The sequence below is a fragment of the Mesoplodon densirostris genome, chromosome 6, assembly GCF_025265405.1.
Source record: "Mesoplodon densirostris isolate mMesDen1 chromosome 6, mMesDen1 primary haplotype, whole genome shotgun sequence".
Lineage (NCBI taxonomy): Eukaryota > Metazoa > Chordata > Mammalia > Artiodactyla > Ziphiidae > Mesoplodon > Mesoplodon densirostris.
The window spans coordinates 20,011,860-20,033,446 of record NC_082666.1 but is presented as its reverse complement, the minus strand read 5'-3'; the positions used below and the strand labels follow the sequence as shown (position 1 = coordinate 20,033,446).

The 21,587-nt window shown below is 55.0% G+C and overlaps 1 protein-coding gene across 5 annotated transcripts in view; it reads left to right on the top strand.

Moving 5' to 3' along the window:
• COL27A1 (collagen type XXVII alpha 1 chain) overlaps nt 1-21,587 on the top strand; it is a 145,116-nt gene that overhangs the window by 40,425 nt on the left and 83,104 nt on the right. For all 5 annotated transcript variants that reach the window (XR_009532751.1, XR_009532752.1, XM_060100662.1 and 2 more), the window contains exons 8-13: nt 6,305-6,349; nt 6,969-7,022; nt 7,456-7,500; nt 10,453-10,506; nt 11,365-11,409; nt 19,292-19,345. Coding sequence is in view for 3 of the 5 variants with exons in the window: in XM_060100662.1 (XP_059956645.1) it covers nt 6,305-6,349; nt 6,969-7,022; nt 7,456-7,500; nt 10,453-10,506; nt 11,365-11,409; nt 19,292-19,345 (297 nt within the window). In the remaining 2 variants the exon portion in view is untranslated. The remainder of the gene's footprint in view (nt 1-6,304; nt 6,350-6,968; nt 7,023-7,455; nt 7,501-10,452; nt 10,507-11,364; nt 11,410-19,291; nt 19,346-21,587) is intronic.

The window sequence follows — 21,587 nt, the reverse complement described above, 5'->3', positions numbered from 1 at the left end:
CTTATCCAGCCCAAGGTGTCAGTGGTACTGAGGCCAAGAAGCTCTGCTGTACAGAAACCCTCCCTCCATCCAATCCTGTGTGCCTTGGGCCTTCCTCCCTCCCTGCATTTGCTTCCGCTGGGCCCTCTCCTGGCATGCTGAGACCAGTCATCTTCATGTATCTGTCCCTTGATTCCATTCTCGAAGGCCATCTTCTCCAAGAGCCTCTCCCCAGCACCTCCAGGCAGAATTCATCCCTCCCTTCTCACACCAGCCCATTTTCTCAGCCTCTTTAGGACTCTGCACTTTCTGGCTAGCAGGCAACTCACTGGTGTCCTTGGCGCATTTGTCAGACGAGAGCAAGTGCACAGAGAGGACCTCTTCTTCTTTATTTCCTCACGCGGGGCTCAGCACAGTGCTGGCCACAGACATCTGCCCCGGCATCCCTCACCTCCCTGCCTCCCCTGCCTCCTCAGACATCACTAATCGCTCTTTCTTGCCAAGCCTCATTCAGTCTCAGAATCTTTCTTAACACATTGCCCCAGGTAGACATGACTAATGGAATGAAGTTGGTACTCAGGTTGAAACTTCCTCCTGGCTCCCTCCTGCAGCCCTCACCCTGCCCATGAGCCCTCCACGTGCCATCTGAGTTGGCCACTGTCTGTGAGATCTGTGCTAAAATGGGAGGGCAGAGGGGGTCATCTGGGAATTTTTGCAGGGAGTGTGATTGACGCTGCCTGAAACGATCTCCTGCCTTTCTGCAGAACTGCCGGTTCTCCCTGGATGTAGCACCCCCTGCATAGCACCTCCATGTAGCGCTCCTACTGAGAACCTTCTCTGGGCTCCTCTGCTGAGCTGCTCTGGGTTTCTGGGGTCCACACCCCCTCCATTTCTGAGTTCCTCTGCCCTTCTGCTCTCCAGCGTGGCTTCTCCTTCAAGCCTCAGCTCACCGTGCCGCCTCCCCTGCTTGGCTGTCTGCCCTCTCCTAGCACTCAGTACTTCTTTGTTCCCCTTCACATGTGTTTAATGCCCATATCCCGTTCTAGAAGGTAGGGAGTGAGTTTGCTTTGTTTATCAGTGTATTCTTAGTGCTCATATAGGGTCTGGCTCATTGGTGGGGCTCAGCAAACCTTTGAATGCATGAATAACCAGATGAATGAATGAGCCATACAGAAACTGTACCTTCCTGCCCTGACCTCTCTCAGGTACCCACTAAGCAGAGTTTGGCGTCAGATGCCTAGCTATACTGTGAAGGACTGTGCTTTTGGACAAGCCACATATCACATTTCAGAATCCTATAATTTTTGAGCCAACAGGATGCTTTGAGAGGCCAGCTGGGGAAACTGAGGTCCAGAGAGGAACAGGGACTTGGCGAGTATGCTGTAGTGACTCACTCTGTTTCTAGGCGTGTGTTTCTTCCTCCTGACCCTTTCTGTTGAATGGGGCTTTCGGTCCTGCTGACTGCCCAGTGTGGCCTAGGGGCTGCCAGGGTGGTAGAGAAGTCCAGTGGGAAGCCTCACGGAGTGCTGAGCGAGTCTGGTGAGCTCCATTCTGCTGCGAGAGAAGCCGGGGCCTCGTGCAGGCCGAGGTGGAGCCTGCAAGCTCAGCTTGCAGGGGGGATCAGCTGAGGTCTAGGTGTACGTTGGTCCTCAGGACCCCCAGGCAAGGACAGGACCCCCCTCCTCTCCCGGCCCAAAGCCCAAATAGCATCTCAGCCGATGGGGAGACTGTCTGCAGTAACAGTGAGGTGATGTCTGGTTTCTCCTTGCGCGTTGTAAGCAGTGATTAATCTGGCTCCCAAACCAAAATATAGCCCGAGTTCTATTATAAACATGGGTGCTGTGGAGACCCGCCTGCCCGGCAGCCAGAGGCCCCCTTGCAGATTGCGTGGTCCCTGGAACTCCCCTGAAGTATCTGCTCTCCCCTAGTCCCAGTCAGGCACTTATCACCCACGGGGGGAAATCACTGCCCGTGGGTCTACCTTGTGGTCAGTGTCTGCCCCGTAATTGCCCAGGGCTCTGTAGAAGGTGATGGTTTAGATTCTTCCAAGTCCTGGGGCCCTGTCATTTGAAGCTATTTGTAGCCCCAGCTTGGTAAACACTGTTAAGGTGCTTCCAGGGAACATATGGACCTCCCCCCGCCACCCCATGCCTTGGCTGTGCTCAGTCTCAGCGGCTCCCAGTCTGCTAAGAGGAACAGGGGTTCAAGGCAGTGTTCAAGGCCCTTCAGGGTTCATGGTTTGGGAAGGACCTAGGAATCGTGGCCTTCTGGACAAAGCACAGCCCAGTGGGTCTGGAGTCGTGGGGAACGGTCTGGGCTTGGCCGTAACTTGCTAAGTAGCCTTGGGTAAGTCCCTTCCCTTCTCTGAGCCGCAGTTTCTCATTCTATCCAGTGAGAAAGGAGGTTGTCAGATTGACACCTTAGGTTCCTTCCAAGTCAGATAGATACTCCGGAGTTCATGATGCTGCTGTGATCCATAAGCTCAGACCTGGCGGGGTGTGGTCTATAAGATGGTCTTTGCCTAGGTGGCCCTGTGGCTCTTCTAGGGAGGCCTTGGGCCTCAACAGTATGTCTCATCCATGATTTGGTGGTTGAGGACACGAGGATTCACAGCCTGCTTCCTCTGGGAAGCTGTGTGGCCTCAGGGAAGTCTCCACCTCTCTGAGCCTCAGTTTCCTCATCTGGCAAATGTGCATGGCAATTCCTACCTCTCAGGGGTGATTGCAAGTTGTTGACGAGTTGATGTATTTAAGGCTTTAGTGCCGGGCCAGGCATAGGGCAGGTCACTGTCCATGTCCCCGATGGTCATTTGTTTCCTTTTAGCTATATCCTGAGTAAAAGATTTACTTGAGGGCTTCCCTGGTGGCGCAGTGGTTGAGAGTCCGCCTGCCGATGCAGGGGACATGGGTTCGTGCCCTGGTCCGGGAAGATCCCACATGCCGTGGAGCGGCTGGGCCCGTGAGCCATGGCCGCTGAGCCTGTGCGTCCAGAGCCTGTGCTCCGCAACGGGAGAGGCCACAACAGTGAGTGGCCCGTGTACCACAAAAAAAAAAAAAAAAGATTTACTTGAAATCTCCTTCTGGCTAAAGCATTGGTTTCTAGCAGGCTTCTTTGTGGCTGCACAGGAAGCCAAAGAAGCAGGTGATGCTCAAGGGCTCCCCGGACCCCTTTCACGCTTCTCTTGGGATCCTTGCTCCATTATTGCATTGGCTCCGTTATGGCACTGAGGCAGGCAGAGGATGGCAGAGAGAGGCTCAGAGAGGGCCGTCACCTGGGCTGAGTCACACAGCTTAGAGCTCAAGGCTCCACCCAGCTCTTCATGGGAAAAGGCTTTGCTTGTTCTTCCTCATCTGCAGGCTTCAAGTGGAGAAAGGATAATGATGGCCATTATATGCGTCCTGTCCATGACACATCCCTGCTCAAAACCCTCCTGTGGTTTCCTGTCATCTTACTGCCTGGCATGCTCTGGCTTCCTGCTTCTTCTCTGACCACACCACCCCTCTTCCCCTTATCCCTCACTCATTCTGCTCTAGTCACACGGGTCTCATTATTCCTTGAGAGCATTCTTGCCTCAGGGCTTCTGCACCTGCTGTTCCCTCTGCCTGGAATGCTTTTCCCCAGAGAGTCCACCCTGTGTCCAGCTCCCTTACACAGAGCAGCCTCCCCTGCCTGACCCCCTGCAGTCACCACCCTCCCCAACACTGTCATTCTCTGTCCTCCAACTCTGCTCACTTTTCTTTGTAGCATTAGTCGCTGCCACACATTATATCTTTTTAAAATTTTATTTTCAGTGATGGTAAAAAAACACATCACATACAATTTACTATCTGAACCGTGTTCGTGTGTGCAGTTCATCAGCGTTAAGTATATTCACATTGTTGTGCAATCCATCTCCAGAACTTTTTCATCTCGCAAAACTGAAACTCTGTACCCATGTAAGCAAATCCCTGAGACATTACCCTTTTATACTTATTTGTCTTTATATCTACTTAATTAGCCTGTAAATTCTGTGAAGGCAAAGGATGTTGTCTTCTTGTTCATCCAATGCCTAGAGTGGTGCTGGAGCATAAAATTTCAGTAAATGTTTGTTGAATGAATGAATGAAATATAAAGATCACGGTACTAACAGCAGCTAGCCTTTATGGGGCCTTGAATTCATTGCCAGATACGGTGCTAAGTGCTTCACACATTATACCATGTAATCTGTACACCGACCCTTAGAGCCCCATTTTACAAGAAGAAACCAGAGCTCAAAGAGGTGACGTCAGTGGCCCCAGGTGTACAGCCAGCCAATAGTGAAGCAGGATAGGGATCCAGATTAATCTGAAGCAAGAGATCTTAACCACTCTGCCTGCTGGCTGCTGGCTGTGGCCTGTGCCTCCATTTGCCCACTGGGGAAAAGAACACACGCCCCCGGGTAGAAGAATCTCACCCAGCCATAATGCATCAATCTCATGGGCCCCAGGTTTGAGATGCAATCATAATGCTGGGCTGTCTCGAGGCGTGAGTAGGTGCAGGAGGAATGCTTGTAAATTCCCCAAACCTCTTGGATCAGACCAGCGCTGCTGTTTATGATTAAGAGCGCTGCTTTCTGGGGGTTTGAGGGGGTGCCGAGTGTGTGTGCCTGTGGGTATCTGTGGACGTGCGTGAACTGTACATGCCTGGGGGTGGGGGGCTGCATGACTCTCCACGTGGCCTCGGGTGTCAGAAGGACCCAATGGGGAGCGTAAGCCTGCTGCTTCTTAGCAACGGGATTCGGGGCAAGTGGCTTCCATTCTCCGAGACTCAGTTTTCTCCTCTGTAAAATGGAGATGATAACCCTTAACCCGCTTTCCCCACACCTCATCTGGCTGTTGTAAGGGCTAGAGGACATCATAAAAGTGTAATCCCATGTTATTTATTAATTTATTTTTGGCTGCGTTGAGTCTTCGTTGCTGCGTGCGGGATTTCTGTAGTTGGGGCGAGCGGGGGCTACTCTTCATTGTGATGCGCGGGCTTCTCATCGTGGTGGCTTCTCTTGTTATGGAGCACCGGCTCTAGGCATGCAGGCTTCAGTAGTTGCAGCGTGCAGGCTCAGTAGTTGTGGCTCACGGGCTTAGTTGCTCTGCGGCATGTGGGATCTTCCCAGACCAGGGATCGAACCCGAGTCCCCTGTATTGGCAGGCGGATTCTTAACCACTGCGCCACCAGGGAAGTCCCTGGTGTAATCCCAGGTAAACAGCAGTGTGTAGAGGGGGTCCACAGGCATCGTGTGTGTGTGTGTGTGTGTGTGTGTGTGTGTGTGTGTGTAGACTAGAGTCTCATTTATCAACTCCTGGGGGAGCCCTAGAACTCTTGAGTTCCAGAACACCAGAGCTGACGGGGAATCGGAGTTCTCATTCCCTCATTTGAGGTCCAGAGAAGGACAGTAACCCATCCAGAGTTGCACAGTAAGTCAGAGACGGTGTCTAGGTCGTGTAGGGCTCCCCTTGAGAGGGGGTCTAACGGAGATCACCCCGTCTCCTTCACCCTGTCTGAAATGGAAGCCCCTGCTCCATCTTATTTCATAACAGCCCTAAGCTGATGGAAGCTTGAAGTCCAGGGTTTCCCTTCAGAGAGCTCCTAACTCCTATGAAATGGCCGAGGTGGTCATCCCCAGCACCACCTGAAGGCACACACTCGTTTTGATTCTCTTGATCTGGAGACCTGGCTTTGGGGACCATGGGAATTGGACCAGGGTGACAGAGGGTCCAGGTTGGTGCTGGAATGTTGCCAGAGTCTTTCTCAATCATGGAGTGGCCTCCTTCCCCCTGGAATACTTGCTGGGACCCGTGGGAAGAAGGAAGGCAGCTATTTTGGTTCATACATTTGGTCCACGTGTGTGAGATCTTTTCCGTTAGGGGGTTAATGAGAAGGTCCTGACAGAAGGTCCCAGCATCGCATGGTGGTTGAGCATAACCCAGACCTTAAGGTCCTGATCAGTCTACCCATCCACTGAGACATCCCTCCACCCTTGCTTCAGACGTTCCCACCTTCGCTCTGGATTTGGGAAGAATGGTTGTGATACAGCACCACCCTCTCACAGTTGCCGGATCCTAATTTAGCTCCCAAACCCTGCCCAAGGAGTGATCAACCCGCAACGTCTTCTGGTCTAAGAACCATCGGTGGCGGAGAGGAAACCATAGGAACCCTGATGTGCATATATCCATTCTGGGAATATTTATTGAACGTGTCCCTGCCACGGTGCATGCAGTGCTGAAAAGGCAGGCGGGGAGGCTGGGCCTCTGCGATCCATGGGCCCAGATGTGTCTTCCCAGCCTGATTCGGTCTCTTCCCCCCCCCACAGGGATACAAGGGCTATCCTGGACCGGCGGGGCACCCCGGAGAACAGGTGAGGGCTGCAGCCTCTGCCCTCCCGTGCTTGCCCTCCCTCCCTCCAGCCCCTGCCTGTCCCTGGCCTCCTCCCTGGGCCCGGCTCCATGAGTGAGCTCCAGAGCCAGGAGGTTCTGCCTCCCATCCTGCTGGGGCCCCCACTCTACCCCACCTCTCAGCCAGCCACATCTGCCGCCTCAAAGGGCTGGAGTCCATGCCGGCCCGGTGTTGGCATGAGCCACTCGACTCCAGTTAGAGCCATGAATAGCTGGCCTGTTCCGGGCGATGTTAGGGGATATTATACACGCCGCCACGGGGTTTGCAGGAATTTTGGCTGCCCCGGCCCAAGTCAAACAGCAGCCGCTGCCAGCGTGGGAGAGCCAGCCAGCCAGGCCTCCTCTGGGCCTTATTCCTGGGCTTCGAGCACAGGGGGTTTTGTCCCTCCAAGCTGGTCTGACCGGTTTCTCAGAGGGGTGGGCTTGGGGGCCCAGCAGGCCGATGGCCTCCCCTTCCTCCCATTTCATCTCACATTCCTGCCCTTCTCTTTGTCCATTGTAAGCCCTGGTCCCCCACCACCCCCCAGATCTGGAGCTGGGCAGGGTCTCTCCTTTCCTTACGTTTCTCTTGTTCCTTTGCAGGGGCAGCCGGGACCCGAGGGCAGCCCAGGGGCCAAAGGTTACCCTGGCAGGCAGGTGCAGTATATGGCTTCTGGAAGCTCTGTGGCCGTGGTGGTGTGGAGCTGGCCACGGGTGCCCCCAGGCAGAGGGAGGTGGCAGGCTGGGGGCCAAGCAGCTACACCTGCTGGGTGGGCCCTGAAGAAAGGGCTGTTCAAGGGGGCTGTACCGAGGAACCTTCTCTGAGGGCAACAGGGCAAGGATGCCAGGAAGAAACAGAAGAAAGAGGAGTTCTGGGGCTCTGGGGGTGGGGCTCCAGAGGCGCCCCCTGAGCCACCTCCCTGGGACCCTGGGGTAGCTGGGGGCTCAGTTTGAAGACCACGAGTGTAACCCCACTCCCATCCTACAGAAGGGGCAGCCGAGGCCCACAGGAGACAGGACTTGCCCTGGGTTGTCGGCAGCAGGTAGAACGTCTCCATATGTCCTTGCCCCTCTGTCTTTTGTGTTTCAGGGGTTACCTGGACCTGTAGGAGACCCTGGCCCCAAAGGCAGCCGGGTAAGTGGGACTTGGCAAGTGCCACCCGGCTGGAGCCCGGGTGGGCATTAGCTGTCCCTCCAGTGGGCCTGGTGGGAGATCAGGGCTGCAAAGCCTCCACCCAGGGTCTGCTGGGGGGGTTGGGGTCGAGGCCTCCCACCTGAGCACTCCCTGGACTGCAGAGGGACAGCAGGATGGCCCTGTGGTAGGGAACCCTTGAGCCAGCTTGGTCCCCATGGCCAAGTAACTGGGCAGCAAAGGTCTGCTGGGGGCTCAGCCATGGTCTAGCTGCTATAATCAGGCATTTGCTTGCCGTGTCCCCCAGAACATCCCAAGCGCTAGGGAACTAAAGCCTGGGCCAGTTTGTCCATCACTGGAATCCTCAGAGGCCTCTCTCCTGCTATCACCTGAGGACGGGGTGGACCACCCTTTCTGGAGGGCAGTGCTGCCCGATGGGTGAACATTGCCTGGGCCCGGAGGCTGATGGAACATCTGCTCTCCCCCTCCATCAAGGCCCCTGGAACAAACCCTGAGTAGCTAGCAGCCTCAGTTTCCCCATCTTTTCAATGGGAGTGATGTCCATTCCTACCTCTGGCATGGTTATGGGGATACCAGGAATTTGGAAGCAAATAGGAGGGGCCACCAGGTGGGGCCTCCTGGGTGGGCTGTGGGGCAGTGGAGAAGGTTTGGGTGAAATGAATGGGGGTAAATGGAGTTTGGAAGACTAAGAAATGACCTGCTGGAATTCTCTCTTCTATATACAAGGAAACTGGGTTCATGGTGGGGATCCGACAGCCCCAGTTCCCACAGCACGCCTAAGGTGGGGATGGGATGAGGACCCAGGTGTTTTGAGGTCTGGGCTCTCTGCCTCTCAAAGAATGCTCAGCAAGTGGGTCACACAGTCCTCCGTCAGACCAGGTCAAGTGTGACGCGTCCTCCGTGCCTGAGCCAAAGCTATTTATGGCTGCAGTCTCTGCTGAATCCCTGGAACTGATGGGCGGCTGTTAGGAGAGCGACTGGGAGGTGGGAAAGTTCCCCAGGACATCATGATGGTGATGTTGATGATGATGTTGATGATGATGATGATGATGATGATGATGGGGCGGGGTAGGGGTGGTGAAAGGCAGCACCCGAGGAGGCTCCTCTCCTAGGATGCTGGGCCTCCCTCCTTTCCTTTATCCAGCTGTTCCCACAAGCTATGGCCCAAGAGGGACCTCCTGAGCCCAGGGAGAAGGTCTTCCCAGTTCAGCCCCAGGTCTCTGATCTGCCAGGAGGACAGGAGGAGCGAGACAGGCTAATGACATCTGGGGCTGCTTGCAGTTTGCCATGCTGTGGCATCTTGAGGCCACATGTTGGGAGATTGCTGGTCTGGCCCCAGCACACCCGTCTCCAGGGTCACAGGGCCCTGAGCAGCCTGGGTGAGCCGGGGCCACTCAGAGTGTCCTCCCAACTCCGCCACCACCGGCCTCATGTTTATGAAGTAGGCAGAGCGCAGGTTTGGGGGCAGGGTGACTGCCTTTGAGACCTGCTCTGCCATTAACCCGTCATGGGAGCTTGGGCACATCACTAGATCTCTCCAAGTCTATCACCTGCAAATCTGGGATATAAACCCTTTTTGGAAGGATCGGTAAATGTCTCTTGTTAAGATGATGCTGAGAAGGAGGCCCTGTGACCTCTTGAACTTCTAGAGAAGGAGAAATGGTTGTGAGCCTGTGATGGTTGCTTGTTTGTGGGAGACAGTGTAGCAAAGTGGTTAGGAGCTGGACTGAGAGTCAGATCACTTGGATTCAAATACCACATTCTGCTGCATTCCAGCTGTGTGACCCTGGGCACATCACTTCACCTCTCTGGGCCTAAATGGTCTCACCTCTACAGGAGACTGACTAACAATTCCTACCTCCTGAGGGTGTGATGAGGGCCCAGTAAATGCATTGATGCTTGCAGAGCACTGAGAAGTGGGCCTGGCACATAGTTTGTGCTCAGTCAATGTTAGCTTTTGTTATAGTTCTGAGTAAGTCATTTCACAGACATCTAGAGAGTACGGTTAGGGATAGGCACCCTGGGCTAGGTCCCTGCTCTTGAGAAGCTCCCAGGCTAATGAGGCCATGAAATGTGGACACCACTAATGAAGATACAGAACAGAAAGTGGTAAATCTGTTAACTGAGGTGCAAATATGGCGCTGGGGTGGAGGGAGGAGGTGACTTCTGGTTTGGGGCGTCAGGGATGCTGGCCGGAGGAGAGAGCCTCAGAGCTGGGCTTGAAAGTGTTTGCCGTGCAGTCGTGGGGGTGAGAAGGGCCTGCCTGGCGGAGGGCACCGCGTGGATAAAGGCTGGGAGGCGGAAAACCTGGACTCCACTCCTCACTAGCTGCGCTGCTTTCTCTCCAGAGCCGTAGTTTCCCTTGCTTAGTGAGGAGGAGGATGGGCAGTCAGCAGGGTCCTCGGGAGGGTTGAATACAGTGGCACACGTGCTTGTGGGACGCCGGCACGCCTGGGTGGCAGCTGCTGTCACCGCCGGATGCACTCAGGGACCCAAGGGTGGATTCGAGCCCCACGTCCATGGGGGGCCTTCGAGGCCTAGAAGGAGGCACTGCAGAAGCCGTGAGCGCCCGCCAGCGTCCCTGGGGGTGGGTAGGGCTTGGCGCCACCCTAGCATCTAACCCGGCAGAGAGCTTCCTTCCCACAGGTCCCAGAGCCCCCGGCGCGGGGCGGGCCTCCCCCTGCGAGCGCCCGCGCCCTTCCCTGGCGTGAGGGTATGTGCCTTTGGACTACATCGTGGAAGCCAGCACCATGCAGTCCATGGGCATATACACTTGCCTCAAGGCCTATGTCATCGAGGAGCTGCCGGAGCCACCAATGCCTCCAGTGAGGAAGAGGAGCCGGGCGCCGGAGGGCAGCGAGGGGGGCTGGGCCGGGCCGGGCCCGCCATACCCCACCACTCGGCCCCTCTGACCTCCCCTCTGCTCTTTCCTAGGGCTACATTGGACTCCCAGGGCTCTTCGGCCTGCCAGGGTCCGATGGGGAGCGAGTGAGTATGCTTTCTTTGTTTACCTCCCACCCGGCCACCCCCTCTGCCAGGTGCCAGTCTGGAGAAGTCACAGAATGCCTCCTGGAGGAGGTGCCCTGGAGTTGGATAAAGGGACAAGTAAGGCAGACGCCTTCCTGACACAGGGAACAGCATGTGCAAAGTCCAGGACATATGCTGACTTGGCGAGTTTAACAGCACGGTCAAAGCGCTGAGTGTGAGGCAGGAATGTGGGGAGACAGGCTGCGGGGGGCACCTGGGGGCAGTTATACAGCACTCAGGGGCCAAGGTCAGGAGAGGGACTCTGTTCTGAGACCGTGGGGAGCTTTCAGAAAGTGAGAAACGGGCTCATTTCGTATTTCCGATCAAGTGCCTGCAAGCTACGGCCCGTGGGCCAGATCCCGCCAGGCACCAGTCTGTAGAGCTTTCCGGAACACACCACACTCATTTGTTTATGTGTGTCTGTGGCTGCTTTTGCTCCCACAGGCCTCTGGACCTTCCTCTCTGTTCCCTCCCCGCCTGAGCCCATATTTGGGAACTCAATAGTAATCTCATCAACAAGCTGGGTAAAGAGAATTGTAGGGAAACAGAAGGAGCATTTATTGAGTATCTGCTGAATACCAGGGCACTGGGTGCTTTCCTTAGGAATCTCCCCAGCTCACGTGCATGCAGGCCCCGACTCTGTAGCATCAGAGGACCGCCCATCTGATGTGCAGATAACTGGGGCCTGCTGTGTTTGTGGAGCAGACTCCAGGCCCTCTGTGACTTCCTCCTGTGGGTGAAAGAGGGGCTGGTTTGGGGCAACACTGCTTGTCTCCTGCTGGAACCCTGTCTTGACTTCTTCCCTGTTTCCCCCTACAGGGTCTGCCTGGCGTTCCTGGCAAGAGGGGCAAGATGGGTAGGCCGGTAAAGATTTTCCGTGTCTATTACGCAGATTCTATGGGTGAACCTGACCTCCCACTGGCCACGCGGCCCCGTCCACCCGCGGCCTGGGCATTCTTCGCTTCTCTCTGCTCTGCCCTTGCTCTGCTTTGAGTGTGTGGGTGTGCATGGGGGGCTCTCTGGGCCTCGTGTCCTGCTGCCAGAACACTGGCTGGCTGCTGCCTGGCTGGGGCTGGGGGCTCCCGTGGACGCTCGGCCCCTCTGGGATGCAGCCTGTCTGTGCATCCAGCAATTGCCCTGCAATGTAGTTCTGTGTCTGGGGGCGGGGGTTGTCTGGGTCATGAGTGTCCCTGCTGGGGGGCCTGCCCTAGACTGGGTCTAGACTGGGTATCTGTGCTTCTGTGTCAGAGAACACTCAGGCTCCGTGTTGTCCTCGTGTCACCTGTTTTACTCGTGTACACACAAGGCCAGAGAGCAGTGGGGTGTTGGGTAGACCCGCAGGAGGCATGACCACAAGAGGGGCTGAGCAGGAACCCCGATCCACCAGGTCAGGCTGAAGGAGACCCAGGAATGTACCTGAGGCATCTTTCTTTCTGGCCCAGCCCATGCTGGTGGCTTAAGGCTCTCTGCTGCCGCCCTGCAGGTCAACTCCTAGGCTTGGCACCATCCTCAGCTCCAGGTCTGGGCGTCCCTTTGCTGGTGGTTGATGGAGAAGGGATGGCGGGGGAGGAGGTTAGACGGTGAGAGGCAGCGGGGAGGGAGCCAGGAGCACTCAGGGGTGGCCCAGAGGGGGTTGTCTGTGATTCTAGGGTTGGCATGCGTGTTCATGGGCACCTTACCTGTTGTAGTATAGGGATCTAGGTCCTCTGGGGGCCAAGTGGGGGATTCAGAGAAAAGCAAGATCCAGGTCCTGGCCTCAAGGAGCTGACAGAGGAGGTACCTAGGACAGTCCGTGGCTGACAGCCCCCCTGTGCCTGAGGGCTAACATCTGAAACTTAGATGTGGACGAGGAGTAGCACCTGATGCTTCTGGCTTCAGGGCAAGGACCTGGAGTCTCTGAGGGCTGGGTTGGCCTCTGGATCTCTTCCTCAAGCCAGGTGACCTTTGGCAAGGAAACTCATTCATTCATTCATTGAAGTTGAGTGTGTGCTATGGACCAGGCACTGTGCTTGGTGCTGAGCAGTGAACAAGACAAAATTCCCATTCTCAGGGGCAGACAGACTGACAATGACTGAATGGGGGAATGGAGGGTGAGTGGTTGAACGTCAGGTGGTGCTGAGTGTTAAGATGGAGTAGGGAACCGTGAGTGCTCGGGGTACGGGCTGTTGGATAAGTTGGCCCAGGAAGTCCTCCTCTCTTCTTGAGAAACCTAGGTAAGAAAAGGTAAGAATGGGAGCCATGTGGCTATCTGGGGAAGAGCATTCCAGGTTGAGGGAACAGTGGGTGCAAAGGCCCTGGGGTAAGAGCGTTACCGGCTCTGAACTGCAGTTTTCCCATATGAAAAATGAGGATAATAGCTTCTAGCTCGTAGGGTCATTGTGCTTGTCAAATAGTAAGAACTCAGTATAATAGTGGCATTCATTGTTTCTATTTGTAGATGTTTGGGTGGCTGAGGATCTCTCTGGTCTGTATGACTTTGAGCCAGTGGCTTTACCTCTCTGGATCTGTTTTTCCAAAGTTTAAGTTGCAGAGTGGGAGCAGTTGACTCACTTAGAATATCTCAGTGGGGCCCTGTCCCATCACCCAGGCCTGCCTCCAGTGCTCCCCATGGGGGATTTGCTCAGACTCCATCCTGGGAGCCCCACAGAGGGCCTGGCATTGCCACGTTACAGATGAGGAGATTGAGGGTCGGGATGAATGACTTGGCCAAGGCCTTGTGCTTCTGAGAGTCAGAGCTGGGTTAAAATGCAACAGCCCGAGCTTTTACCTCTTGCCCCAGAGTGTGGTACTAGGGACAGCACTATAGCCAAAATAGACCAGAAAAAAAAAAAAAAAAAAAAGGCAACACTTACTGAGGCCCTTTTACCTGCATGGTATTTGAACCACATGTGGTTCTCCCATTGATTCTTTGAGGTAAGATTGATTATACCTATTTTCCATACGAGGAAACCGAGGCTTCAAAGCCATTTGCCCAGAGACCCTCTGAGGACTTGCCAGACTTAAACCCCCTTAACTGACAGCTCATCTCTGCTTCTTTGCTCCGTGCCTTGTGCCTTTAACTTCCTAAGATTCCACCCTGGCCTCCATGATGGGAGTTCCCTGGCACTGGGGTGTCAGGCGTGAGTGCGAGAAACCGCCCCCATTCTGCCAAACAGCCCCATGGCCACGCAATACCCCTGAGGGCTGTGAAAGTCTCCTTGACTCTGGTCCAGCTGACATGGCCAGCAAACGGGCAAGGTCTGCGTCAAATATGATTTAATTTGTATGGAATATACTTCATATCACTGAGTCCCTAGGGCTTTGTCTGTGCCTTTGCCTGGCCACTGAGTCTGCTGTGCCCTTGGCCCACACGCTGCTTGAGCAGACTTTAGGGTCATCCCCCTGTTATGTGCTCCTGAGCCCTTGATCTGCCTAATGGGGTTGGGGGCTCCTTGTGAATGGGTTTTCCTGTTGTCAAAGCTTTGGGCCAGGCGATTTCTAGGCGCTTATTAACAGAGAGGAAATGTCAGGAGAAGGAGCTGAATTCCCTCATGCCAGATCACAGCTGGCCTCATTTCTGGCAGGGCTGGTGATGATTTTGCTGTAGTCCATTTCTCTCCAGCAAGCAAAACCTCAGGCCCATGCACACGGCCTGCTCAGTGTCAGGCTGGGAAGGAAGGTGTGTGGGAGTCTTTTGCTGATGGGAGCTGAGAAAGACAGCAGAGGTCAGAGCACATCAGAGCTGCAGGAACATTAGAGATGACGTGGCCCACCTTCCTCATCCGACAGATACGCAGACGTATCTTGGAGAGGCCAGTAACTTGCCCAAGGTCACACAGCAAATGGGTGGCAAAAGCAGGACTTGAACCGAGGACCCTTGCTTGCTCGTGCAGGGTGCTCTCCGCATCACCCGTCTCCTCTCTGTGTTCACATCTTCAGCCTCTGAAGGGAAACTTAGACCGCAGCGCTCATCTCATATTACCCGCTGGAAAGTGAAATGTGTTGTGGTTTCCCGAGGAGGGGACCAGATATAAGATGTTACAAAGTTGGCTGGAGTTGAAAGGGTTTCTCCTGGGCTATCCCGGCTTGTTTGGGGCACAGTGCAGTGACACACACAGCTGGGGACTGAGCCATGTCTTTCAGCCAAGGGTCTCTCATGGGGCCTAGGAAGACGCCGCAGCAAATCCTCTTGTCCGGCACCCTGTGGCTTCACTGTCAAGCCCACTGGAATGCCTGGCAAGACCAGCCCCTGCTCACAGCTTCTCTCATGGCCTCTGGCCAGGGCTGCCAAGGCTGGTCTTGTGTAGTGAGTCAGGCGGGCAGACCCTAAAGCTTAGAGCTGGAAAGGTCCAGCCTTGGCTCCAGCTCCCTCGGTGTGTGGCTTCGGGATAATTAGGACTTGTCCAAGGCCACATGCCCATCCGGGTTGGGACAGGGCTTCTCACATGGTTTAATTTTGACTTCAGGCTCTTTCCACTTCTCAGCCTGTGGGGAACAGGGAGCAAAGTGGTTTTCAAATGGGGAAACTGAGGACAAAGCAGATGAAGGTTCTTATTGGTGGTGATGCTGTGAGCTGGGGGTGTGATCCCCAGGGTCCCAGACTTGAGCCAGAGCCGTCCCAGGTCTGTTGGCAACTCTGGAATCCTGCTGAGAGCTCTCCCTGCCTCCATCTTCCTTGCCCGCCGAGGTGACGATTTGTGGGTGGATTCCCAGGTGACTATCAGAAGGCGGGGGAGAACATGCTCAGCTTCCTGAGAAAAGGGTGTTGGATCTCAAGGGGTCTTTCCCTGTTGGCACACTCAGAGAGCACGCATCTTCTAGAAAAGGATACAGCCTGTTGTCAAGTGCAGTAGGAAGGATGCAAGTCAAGCCTGTGCAGGAACTTCCTGACTTTGGAGAAGGTAAACCCTGTAAAGAGGACTCCAAGATCCTTCTGCAGACTCTTCCTAGAGGTTATTACGGATTCCCACTGTTGGTACTGAACCAGCGTGTGATGGCACATTAGAGTTTACCAGAGGCTGGATTACAAACATCTCACCTCTTCCTCAGCCCAGGGGAAGCCGGGCAGGTGAGTTGTCAGGTGGGTGGGACAGGACTGACCATCTTGCAGGCCGGGTTGGGGCTGAGTCTTCAAGACGTAGCAGGACTTCTGATCCTGGAGGCTGCATGCATCCCTGCCCCTCCATCCCACCTTCTGGAGCAGACCGTCGGGTAGACACTGGCTGCAGGCAGGGGTTAGATGAGAGGGCTCTCAGAGGCCCACTCAGCCTCCGGCATCCTGCTGCAGATGTGGTTATGAGGACCATTCCTTTTTCCCTCGTCTAATCCTCTCAATTGCTGTAGCCAAGAGAGAAGGTGGAGTCTCGCCCTGGATCCTGGTTCTGTCTCCTCCTGGGCCTTGTTCTGTTCAAAGTACGAGGCATTCAGTTCCCCAGGGGGGCCCGACCTGGCAAAGTGGAGAAACCACGTGGCTGGGGCCTGGCAGGACGCCGAGCCCATTCCTTGGGCCTCGGGCCAGCCTGCTGCAGCCAGGAGCTCAGGCCTGCACGGGAAGGTCCTGCTGCCGGCTGGGACCACGCACAGGTGGGCACGGCCAGACAGAGAGAAGCAGGCCGGGTGGACGTGGCGGTGCATGTTCATCTCGGCGGCCGCCTCTCTGCGCTGCAGAGGAGCAAGCGTCAGGGCCGGGGGCGAGTGTCGGAACCGGGATGTGTTGCTCAGGGATGGAAGGTTGCAGCAGGCCAGCAGCTTGACGGGGCCTTGGGCAGGTTCTGGACCTCCAGAAGGAGGTGCTGATGTCAGGAACACCTAGGGTCTTTCCAGCCTAGACCATCTATGATTATTCCAATCACAGATCCGTTCCAGCTCTTTTAAAGCCCCTTTTTCCAACTGTTGTGTTCTTAATTACCCTGGATTCCTAGAGGTCATCTGCTTGGCTTCTCCGAAGGAAGGGAGACAAGGTGGAGACGGGTATGAGGCCACCGAGCACATAAAAGCAGAACCAGTCCTGAGCCTCAGTAATGCCGTTCCCTCTTGTGCATTAGCCCAGGGCTCTCGTGAGCCCTTGAGAGACCACGAGCTTGCTCTAGTCTGTTCTGTGTATTCATGGTCCATTCGTAGCTAAGAGATCGGGCTCTGGAGTCAGACTGCCTGGGTTCAGATCCCCGTTCTGCTATTCCATAGCTGTGTGACTTCAGACAAGTTCCCTAACGTCTCTGGACCTCAGTTTGCTCCTCTCTAAGATGGGACCAATAATAAGCCCTCTCTCAGTGGGCTGGGAGTTTTGGCCATTCTGATGGTCCCTCCGTTGCTAATGCCTCAGAGATGTGCCCTCACCTTGCTGCCGCCCCCATGTGCTGCCAGGGACTTGCCCGGCATCCAGCATCTCGGCTCATTGTCTCAGTACCCCGACTGTGCAGCAAAGAAAGCCGAGGCTTGGAGAGGCCTGTGGATGGTAGAGCCAGGATTGTCCCTGGGTTTGCACTGGTTCTAAAGCCTCACAGGGGAAGCTGGGCCGGCAACTGAGTCTGAGAGGAGTCCTTGAGCCAACCTGGAGTGGCCCTGACTGCAGACCTGTGGGTTTGAACCTGCGTGGTTGCTGCTGGGTATGATTATATTGGGTATCGCAGCCAGGATTGGTGCCTGGGGGATGCTGTCAGGACCTCTCTCTTCCTGGTGGCGGTGGGGCCGGGGGCCGGGCATTCCTGTACCTCAGGGAGCAGGCTCCTTCCTCCCAGGCCTTGTCCAGGGATTGGGCCAAGCTGAAGGATTCTTAGAGATCACACCCGCCCCCAGCCGGAGCAGGACAGAGGGTCAAGTGAGGGTCTGCCCGCAGTCACACAGTCAACCTGGAGGCGAGCCCGGGCGAGTCTCGACACTGAACTTGGAGAGCAGAACATGGACTCCCCAGATTCTGCTCCTTGTAGGCCACGTGGAGTCAGCCAGGTGCCTGGCTAGACAGCATCCCCCTTGTCCCCTGAGGGATCGTCCTCTCTTGCCAAGCCCCCAAAGGCAGAAACAGTAGCTCAATGCCTTCAGAAGCCTTCCCTGCCCACTGCTCACCCAGCTGATGTCTCCTGCCACAGGAGGTGAGAGGGCTCTCTACCTCACAGTATGCCTGAGAAGGGGCTGGATTGGAATTTGCCAGGCGGACTCCAAGGATGTGGGAAGAGGCATCTTAGATACGGTCAGATGTAGCCCCACAAAAACTTGATCTGAAGGTGCATGCACATGCACACGCACGCGCGCACACACACACACACACACCCCTACCTTTGCCACTCTCTAAAACCAGTCAGGCACACACTGGAGCAGCTTCTGCATGCCAGGATTTGCCCATGCTCAGCTCTGCCACAGACTTGCTTTTTGTCCTTGGTCAAGTGACATTTCTCTCTGTGAGCCTCAATTTCCCCATCTGTTAAATGGGACCAATAAATAACCTTTCCCTCAAGGGTGAATGTCAAAGGCAAGTAAAGCTTTGCATACAAAGTCACTGGCTTGGCCCAAATCTCTTTAATGTGCCCTCGTTTCCTCCTTTGGGTGTCTGAATGAAGCCATGCCTCCTATAGGGTCCATATCAATGCCTGCCCTTCCAGTCCATGAGGGCTTCCTGGCAAAGGTGGGATTTGAGGGGAATAGTATTATGGCCAGGGCAAGACAAAGGCCTAGATGCACACACAGTTCAAGGTCTCTTTGCTCAGCCAATGTAGACTTTGTAATTGGTTTGGGTTTTGTTTTTAGCTTTGGTCTTTTTAGTTTAATCTACTTACTGGATTCCCCCGGTAGCGTTAGAAACCAGATACAAATTATGCTCCATGAAGAATCTTTACTGTTTGAACAGCTCAGGCATCCACTTGGTCAGAAAAACATGTGCTTTGTTTTTCATTAAATTTCCTTGGAAAAACAGTGATTTGAATTCAAGGAGGGGAGAACAGGTTTCCCTGAATTCCAAGCTCGAGGACTTTCTTTTCCTTTTGAAGTAGAATGGAGTTGTTCCCCCTCCTCGGCCACCAGAAGCTTCCCCACAGCTGATGTTTTTCCAGCTGCCTGTCTCCCCAGAGAGCGTGGAGTGGGGTCACAGAGGGGGTGAGAGGGCCAGATCTGCCTGGGCCAGGCCTCCGGGCCTCTCTCGGCTGCCGAAACTCACCTGTGGCCGCGGTGCTGATACTCCCTATCTGTGTGACTCTGTATGACCTTGACACTTACCCTTTCAGAGCCTCATCTTCTTTATCTGTCAAATGAGGATTGTGATTCCACAGAGTAGCTTTTGAAGAGCATGTCACAAAAATGGCAGAAGGTCTGAGCTGGGAAATGCTGCAGAGGGCTTTCCTGCTTTGACCAATGGGGAAACTGAGGCCCACAGGGGAAGGAGTGACTCTTAAAACTCTCAGCAAGTCAGTGAGTGGTCCAGGCGTAGACCCTTCTTCCTGACCCCAGGCTCCATCAGGACGGGGTCTCAGCATGGGCCCTGGCATTTCCATGCTGGAGAGCTGGGTACTATTTTCTTTTCTGAGACTCTGAGGCCATGAGAAGAGGGCTCCCTGGCCATGGGCTCCTCCACAGTAGCCGGTCCTTGGGATGTTCTTTATGGGGAAGGTTTGTTGAGGGCCCGAGGTGACTCAGGACTCCACAGCCTGCCCAGATCCTGGAACCAGGGAGTGAGGTGAGACTGCATGGATGTGTCCTGTGTCCCCTGGAGGTCTGGATCAAAACCACCCGCTGGTATAAACACTCATCTGCAGATGTTTGCTCTCTCTCATACCCTCAGGGGTTTCCTGGAGACTTTGGGGAAAGAGGCCCTCCGGGACTGGATGGAAACCCCGTAAGTATTTCATGTCTTTGGGTGCAGGAAAGAGATTTGGAGCAAACACACAGCAGGTTTTAGGAACCTAAGCTTTAAGGTCAGCCAGCCGGGCCACCCATGAGCTGGGTGCTCCTGGACAAACTGCATGATTTCTCTGAACCCCAGGGTCCTGTCTGCTATGGATGCCCTGTGTACCCGCTGCCACCAGGAGAGCCTTCCAGCCCACTGAGCCCTGGGTCCCAAAGCCCTGGGCTATGTCCCATCCTCAAGGACTCAGGAAGGTTCATGGGTCACTCGCCACTGGGGAAGCCAGAGCTGCTGCCATTTTACAAAGCACCAGACATGTTTATGGGATGGGGCCTGGGGAAGCAGATGGTTTGCAGGCCCTGTATGGAGGGAAGAGCTGAGTTCTAAAGACATTTCCAGCATAGGCATGTTTATAGCGTTTGTAAATAATCGAGGCCCATGAAGGAACCAGGTCAGCCTGCCCTGGGGAGCTGAGCCCGCCTCTCCCTTCCGGTCCCAGGCTCCAGCTCCTGCGGGGGGAAGATTGTTCTCTGCCTGGGGGTGCAGACCATGTCCAGAGCTCTTTGGAACACCTGCCACGTCCCCCCAGTTCTCCTGGGGTTTCCAGCCTGCACAGCTGTGCCCAGCTGTGCCAGTGGCGGGGATGGCTGCTAGATCCATAAGCAGCACCTGATTATGTGCTCATGTCAATTCCACAAATGCTCCCTGAGCCTCACCCAGCTGGGGCTGACCTCTGGGCTCCCTGCGGGGCTGAAGCCCTGGCCTCAGAGCCAGATGGACCTGGGTTTGAATCCTGCTGCACCGCTTGCCAGGCATGGAAGCTTGGACAAAACAGTTCACCCATCTGGATCTCGGTTTCCTTATGTGTAAATCAGGGAGATCGGATGCCGGCCTCAGAGGACTGTTGGAGAATGAAATGAGAGAGGGCAGGGAGGTGTTGGGCCTATGAAAAGCGTTCACTGGATGGAGGGGTTGTAAATATTAGGTAATAATGGGGCACATCCCCTGCCCTGGAGAAGCTCACGGCCATCTCCCTAGTCCATTGCACGAGGTGAAGTTGAGATGGGTGGGATCATACAGGTCCCAGGTGCTAAGGAGGAGGGAGAGAGAAGCAGGGAAGACACCTGGAGAAGATGGCGTTGGAATTGGGATGAGGAAAGAGGTGGGAGGACACTCCAGGTGGAGGAAGGAGCACTGGCAAAGGCACCGAGGTGAGAAAGCAGAGTCTTTCCTTCAGTGTATCAGTTACTGGATTAACCACTATAACATGTGACGTCATCCTGGAAGTGCCCTTGGGGAGGGGCAGGGTTGTCTTTGTACTCATGGCCCAGAGGAGCAGAAAGAGGACCTGATGAGTGGTCCGGCTCTGCCACACAGTTGAGTGACCTTGAACAGGTCCCTTCCCTTTCCTGAGCCTCGGGTCCTTCATTTTAAAGCCAAGGCTGCTTCTCCTCCTCCTCTTCTCCGTGGCTGTAATAATGACCTCCCGTCTGGGATTGCACAGATGAAGGAAGACAAATCCCCTGGAGGATGTTAGTTATTTCTAATCACCATTTCTAGAGACACCTTTGCATTTTGAACTTGCTCCAGACCCCTCTACCTGTCTTTACTGGTGCAAGCAATTGAAGGTCCATTTTTAGAGACTTGAGAAACAGAAACTTGCACACTGCCACACACACGGCCACATCTCCTGACTCCCAGGCAAGAGCTCTCCAGCCTCTCAGAGGCCCTGGGAGGTGGGAACCGGAGAGCCTCCTTCTGGTGGGGGGTTGGGGTGGGGGGGGTTCTCTGAGGGCTCCCAGCACCTCCAGGCTGAGAGAAAGAGGGAGGCCAGCCTGGTGGCTCTCAGCTTGGTGCCCTCACCACTGTGTTACTTCCTTGAACTTGACCTTGGGAAATTGCTTAACCTTTGGAGCCTCAGTTTTGCCGTCTGTAAAGTGAGAGCGAAATGAGATCTGGGTCAGGCATCCTGCACATCTTTATTGCCGTGATCAGGATTCTGCCCATTCTCACACCTACAATTGGAAGGTACTGGATTTGGAAATCCAACCTCCCCATTTTACTGATGTGGAAAGCTGATGGCAGAGCGGGGGAGGGTCTCGTTCAAACTACAGGCCAGGCTCAGGAGAGTCAGGAAAAAGGAATGGTCAGCTCCAAAGGATTCCACCAGGTGCCCACGTGGAGGATGGTGTGGAGGGAGAGACACAGAGCAAGTAACCACCTTCGTCTCTCT